General features: G+C 35.7%; 1 protein-coding gene across 1 annotated transcript; it reads right to left on the reverse strand.

The window, feature by feature from the left end:
* Positions 1-635: 635 nt before the first annotated feature.
* STK33 (serine/threonine kinase 33) lies at positions 636-6,854 on the reverse strand. Its single transcript, XM_037402611.1, is given in 6 exon segments — positions 636-763; positions 1,789-1,924; positions 3,126-3,176; positions 3,178-3,230; positions 3,844-3,901; positions 6,795-6,854. Coding segments are annotated over 6 exon segments (486 nt in total).
* Positions 6,855-7,230: the final 376 nt, after the last annotated feature.

Raw genomic sequence — 7,230 nt, forward strand, 5'->3', positions numbered from 1 at the left:
TGAAACACTTCTCAACATAGTTTTCTACCCAAGATAGTACTTTCATTATCCAATAATTCAGTTCTACAATGTTATCTTAGAAGATGCGTACATTTTCTAATGATGCCTACTACTAAATCAGCAAATCAGCAATGGATATTTAGCATATGATTTATTAAGCATCAAAGACTCTTTTCAAGGGTAAAAAAGAAGATGTAAACATATGGCACATTGTGTTTAGATAGTAAATATTTATTAATAAATCAAAAGAATCCTATAATATATTTGTATTTCAATCAAGACACAGGCTAAATAGGTGGGTTTTTTCTAAATTATTAACAGATTTGCATTAAATTGACAATATTCTCAATATAAAAATTAATCACATCTCATAGCAACTGCTGGCTTCCTGTAACTAATGGCTTGGGAATATGCTAATGTAGATCTAGATGGTATAACAAGGTATGGTTACTTTAAGGATTTTTTTTTTTTAATTGACCTAGAAATATACTTATTAAAAGAAAAGTGCCTTTTTCAGCAGCGGCACTTAGCTTCCAAAATTATTTTTTTCCCTAATAACACCATTTAGTAGCTCATTTCAAAAGCTGCTAATAGGTATCAAAGGCAAGTCTCCCAGTAATACCTGGATGTTAGAACTACTTCATGAAGTAGAACAGCTTCAGTTGTCGTCTTACCTTTATGTTTAATTTCATTTCATTTGCTTCATTGATGTCACTGCTTTTAACTAAAATGTTTTCCAGTTTTAGAGCTCTGTGAACAGATTCTGCCAAGAGAAATAAAATCCTATCAGCTGCAGTCAAGATATTCTGACAGAAATGTTTTAAACTCTTTCGATTGAGTAATTTCTTTGAGCAGTTCCAGTGCGTTTCACTCTGAACTAGTGGAAGCCTAACCAAAAGCATCTTTCCCATTTCATCTAGGGAGTCATAGAAATATTTCAGATTTCCAAATCTCATTCCTCCCCACAATCCTGTAGTAAAGGAAAAAGTTCATATTGGTTCAGGTTTTTATATCAGTAGATCACCTGGCATCATCTCACAAAAAAAGTAGGGTTTATATTGTATGATTACCAAATTTGTACATATTTTCGTACTTGCAGTTCACTTTCACATCCAAAACTCACAGGTTTTGCCCTTTCAATGAGTACACAGAAGAAGCAAGGCTCTAAATAAGGCACCATTCCACAATTCAGCTATCTCTACGGGAAAAAATGTAAACGGAGGATTCCTAGCAGTATGCTGTAACAGAGTTTAATCTTTCTGTGTAAAAAAACTCCAGAATTATTCACAATCCTACACTATCTACCAAGTCTAAATTTTTGACTGGCTAGGTTAACCCTGTTGTGGACTGTGCAGAATTGTAATGCTTCTGTGTGGCGGATGAAAACGCTGATATTTACTGAATCCTAAATGCAACACATATTGTTAAGTATCAGAAACAATCTGCTTCTGTTTTTTTACCTCTTGTAACAGACTAGTAATGTGTACTTAACAACAAAGCTAAGATAATGTTTAATGCAAAGCAGTTGCAAGTTAGGAAATAATAATACATGTAATTGTAGCTGGTATAGAAAGAGAAATAAAAAGAAAAATGGTAGCAGTTATTGCATCTGTAAGTAAGATAAAGTTATAAAAAAGCATTAATGTAGTATATTTTACTTTTTCTTTACTGGACTATTTTTATCCTATGAAATAAATGATAGTTAACAATACCAATCAGTAACTGTTGTTAAATGTATGAATGCTCAAAATCAATGAACATATGGGAGAGAAAAAGGAACTTAATTACCATTTCTGTGAAGATACGCTGTTGCTGAAGCAAGACTAAGTGATATGCCTTCACTAATTTTCTGTAAAATGCTTTGACTACATATAATTTTTTTAAGCTCTCCATCCTCACACAGCTCCATTACAAGATGCATCAGCTAATATTAATGAAGAGAGAATGTAATGATTTTGTTATTTCTGGGTTTAGTTTCTTTTAATGTAAAAACAATATATATAATTAATAGCAGTGCTCCAGCTGCCATGACCTAGAACCCTAATGCACTTAGTATGTCATGAACAGAAGGCAAAAGACAATTGACCTGCCATAAATATTACCCATGGTTACTACAGCAAAACTCTCAAGTTCTCAAAACATATACATTTAAAAAAAATGTATAACAATGTTATGATTTCAAAACAAGGACTGAGTGTAGATTTAACTTAAAGCCTCTTCCATTCAATGCATTAATCAATGGTTTTTACAGAAAGTACCAACATCTGAAAAAATATAAACCGCAACTTTTCTGCAACTAGGAATGAAAGCTATAATACATTACTCAAATGAGACTTCTGACCAATTCAATATTCCAAGACAAAAACCTGTGCTTAAAGCTAACAGCAAATATTATTTTACATGTTACTGCAATATTTATAGTATAGTGATGTCATTGAAGAGTCCTGAGATCTTTTCTGTTCAGCTCAGTAATAACACCTTTCCAACAAGTAATACAGTAAGTTAAAGACAGAATAGTAGTAATTTAACCTCAAAAATAAGATTTCCATCATTTTTGCCATTGTGACAATTTCTGAAACAACAGACATCCATAAAAAAATGGAAAGACTGCTTATGGGCTGATGTCTCCCCCTGTTAGAAATCCTATGGACACACAAGAGGGTCACTTTTCCTATAAAGCACTACAGCAAACAAGCAGAGGAAAGGAACAACCCTGCAATTTTCATAGTGACTGTATTTAATTGTTGCAATAGCTCTAAACAGAATAGGGGAAGCGGGGGTGGGGGAGAGGGAATCAGAAGTAGGAAGAAATTACAACCTAAGCTGCAGTAACTGTCTCTGCTTATCAGAGATCAGCAAACAAAGCAGGCTTAGTTGGCTGTTTGCCTTGACATAAACTGGTTTTGTCCTCTGTTAAACTGCTAGTTTATATTTCTGGCAACAGTGGCTTAGCAGGAATTTAGTGGAAAGTAAAACATACTTATTTCCACAATGTTTTGGTAAGATCTGTGTCAAATGACAAAATTGTCAAATAAGATTTGTAATGAGTTACCATGGAACTGAGATGGTTCTTTTGTTTGTTTTTCAGCCTACCAGCACTACGGCAGCAATTAATGACATCTTACCTTTGGTGTCTCAAATATCTCTTCTAAGTGTATTGTATAATCACGCTTCACTCTCTTTGGAGATGCTCACCTCCTGTTCAAGCAGCTTCATGGCAGAACTTCTACCTTTAGTTATTGATGGAAAACACATTTTACAAACATCACTATTGTTTTTTTCAATGACAGCAATTTATTTTTAAAAAAAGGTATAGGATGTATTTAAGAAATTAATAGGTCTTACATTCAGAAATATGTCTACCAAGTAAATCCTAGTGTATTTCAGGATTGGTTCCCCATCTAATAAATTTGGCCCTTATCATCTTACAGTTTTTTAAATACACACTTCCCTGAAATGTCCTGTAATCCTTCAAGTTGTATGCAACCATTTTCACGTTATCCAAACACACCATTCACCTATGATACAAAAATAAAATAGACTTTACTTAAATAGAATAGGTGATGTTCAGTAAGCCTCTAAAATGAACACAAAATACAGATGTTGGGGCAATGGAGTTAAACAAAAAGTAATTATTCACATTGAAAGCCAGTAAACTCAGTCAAGCTAATACCCATGATCTCACTTGTATATAAACAAGACCAAATGAGCGAAAAATTATTTTACAGAGCACCAAGCATCCCAGGACTCAGCAACATGATTGTGTATTTTAGTGTGGTATCAATGAGATGAAACAATTCCATCTCCCCTGTGTGAAGGTATCCCATTCAAACACAATCATACCCACTACTGCCACATCTGCCATCTGCTGACAATGACCTACATGCAGTATTTTTCTAACCTGTTAAATAACCCAGAAAGTAAAATAATTTATTATTGCCAATTTAGCATTTGAAAAGTTTAAAATATCAAGAGGAACAAAATACTATCTCTGAATTTTCACCTGGTAAGTTGTGAGTTTCAGGATTCATTGTGCAGCAACAAAACTTTAAGCATCTATGGCCACACATCTCTAACTTCATTGCTGAGACTTTGTGTGTCCTCCTGCTAACCACATTTTCCACATAATTCACAAAAGCAAATAATCAGTTGTATATTCAGCTATGACTAATTTAGAATGATAGTTACTTTATACCCATGTATATGAATATAAAGAAATGGATATTTAGGAATGCTACTTGAAAGGAGGCCATTCATGTTAATATCAAAAATTATGGGGTTTATTCTGAAATTTCAGTTTCAGTACTTTTTTCAATTTTCTTTTCAGATGTATATATAATACAAACTCCTTTAAAGAAAGCTTTTAAATTATTTAACCGAACAATTTTAAAGCCTACAACATTACAGAAGGTATTATGATATAAGAGAAATACATCTCCATCAATTGGTTAACTACTGCAGGAATTATAAGAAAAGAGATTCTGTACATTGATAAGAATGAACTACAGAGAAATTAAAGAGAGTCAACTTCAAATCCAGCTTCTGCCTAAACTTTTTCACCTATTATCATTAGTATAGTATTACCAGTTACACACTATTATATAGTTGGAAAGTACCATATTTGAAGGACACCAGGAGTATGAGCAGTTGGTAGGAAAAACAGAAAATTGCCCACCACGTGCAGCTCTGACTCAAAAAAAAAAAAAAAAGAAAAAAAATTCTTGATTTTCAAAATACAATGAACAAGAAATTTTCATTGACTTTAACTGCATGTGTGCATTCTCAGTATTTCTACTTAGCTGTACTTAGAATACTACTCAACAAATGTGAAGCATGTGACCTCAGAGGTTAATTCCTCAGGGGCTGAGTCAACAAATAATCCAAATTCAGAGAAGCCTGAGCATGTATTCTCTGACCACAGGATGGATTAACTAATTGGGTATCACCTGATTATTGCTGACATAGATTTAATAGTGTTTTATTTACTTCTTTAACTTTATTGTTTTCCCTACAGAGTTACCTAGACCTAAATCCTTAGACTGATTTCTCACTTTAAAGCCTATAAACGTAATCTAACATGTTGGGCTACTTGTGGGACTGATAAGCCATTTAGAGCATGCATTTCTCATCAATTTATACAGTAGTAAGAAAATATATCTACTGAGCGTGCAGACAAATCTTCTGCATGAATTAACTCAATCTTAGGAATGAAGGCATGATATCTCCAGATGAATACCACTACAAACTGCTACACCATTTCAAAACATTATGTAATTCATCCCATTTATTATATTACTTTGATGTAAAACAATAACACTAAATGTTTCTGAAAAATATAAATGATTTTTTAAAGTGCACTATCTAGGTTCATTTGTTTAACACATCTTGGAATTTCTTGGAAACCAGCACTTTCTATGACCATTGAAAGTAATGCCAAGTTGTCATTAGGTGCAAGAGTTCAAAAACATTGTCTGTGGAAAAGATTTGACTCCAATATATCAAACTTCAAATAATTCTTTGAGAAATACAATCCTTGCTTTGCTTCAGAGAAATGAGCACTAGTGACTAATTTCTAGTCTAGTGACTAGTGACTATAGACTAGTGACGTGAGTAGAATATGAAAAACACTTACTCTTGAAAACGCACCTCAGAAATACATAGCAAAGGAAGATAGGTCCAATTCCAGTTCGTTTACCTGCTCTGTGCATGCTGGATCCTTCAGAAGGTGAAGCTATTTGTTATCCTCTCCGTCCCTGGTTCTTGGCTGGATGCCTCTGCTAACACGCCTCCAAAACACATGATCTTCATTGCAATGGGGGCAAAAAATTTACAACGTTACTTGGTTCAAATGACATTGAGCATGCGGTACATTTTATGGTCTTCACTGTTTTCAGCCATCCGTTCTATCTTATATAGCTGCCCAAATTAAATAAAAGCACAGAGACTGACAGGAACGTGTCCACTGCTCAAAGAAATGGAATAAAATCTGAGAGATGAGGGAGCTGGTGGAACGCAAAAGCCTTGTATTCTAACTACAGCTGCCTGCTGCACTGACGAGGAGATAGATTGGCATAACACAGCATACTGGTTTGGACAGCAGATCTGCAAGAATAAAAAAACGTGGTCAAAAATGATACTTCAGCTTGCCGAGCTACAGAATGCTGGCTGCATTCAGAGATGGGGGGGGGGGGGGGGGGGGGGGGGGGGGAAGAAAATAGATAAATCACATTTTTTCCACCAGACACGACAAACCCATAATAGATTTTTCCTTCAAAGCAAATGGTATGCAACACATTTTTAGAGGATTTCAAAATACTTTTAAACCCGGGAAGTTGTTGATCTGGAGTGTCAAAAAAAAGAACGAACTTTTGCTTCTAAGTGGCACCACGTGAGGACATACTCCAGCAGTACTGCCAAGACAGTGATAATGAAAGCAAGTATTTCTGGGTGCTCTTGTAATTCCCCTGGAGAGCTACTGATTTGCACACAATTCCTCAAAGTCTACTTTTTTCATAAAAGAAGCTGCGCAAAAAGGCTCAGGGGGAATTAAAACGCACTAAAGAAGGCATGCTTATCTAAACATTTCCAGGCAACGGGGCTAGAGCTCAGCTCCTACACATTTGAAAACTGAGAACAGGCAATACCTGAAAGTGTTAGGGGATTAACTAGGCAACTTATTAACTACCTTTAACTCTGGGAAAACCATCATGTTGAAGATGCCCAGCTATATAAAAGAGAGTTGTTCTTGCCTTCCAGATGGCTGGTGAGAGTGAGGCATGGAAAAATACCTTTACCTGCTGGTACTGGTTCACCTCCTGCACACCAAGGGTTGGGGTGCTTACACTTGTAGCCATCCCGCGCCCAGCACCTACGCCCCACGCTGAAGCAGCTGCTGCCCTGCCCAGCTGTGAAAGGCAACGTCCCTCATTTCAGGCAGTTTGAGGCTTCAGTCTATGGAGACTACAAGGGAGATGGCATTTTAGAGACAGAGACACAAATAAGCTAGGATGAGGATCCACATTTCAAGAAAATAGAAATCTGGCTTAAGCTTAGAGCGTACCACCAGCATTTCTGCAGAAAACAAGAAGCAAATTTTCAGCAGGCATTCTGCAAAATCTCCTCTGCTCCAATACCTCTGATGCACCTCAGAGCTAAACATGTCATTTGAACATTCTTAAGCCCTTAGTTCCTCCCTGTCCCCTCACTTCCCAGATCTAGGACTTTTCTTTT

Source organism: Falco rusticolus, chromosome 10 (genome assembly GCF_015220075.1).
Source record: "Falco rusticolus isolate bFalRus1 chromosome 10, bFalRus1.pri, whole genome shotgun sequence".
Taxonomy (NCBI): domain Eukaryota; kingdom Metazoa; phylum Chordata; class Aves; order Falconiformes; family Falconidae; genus Falco; species Falco rusticolus.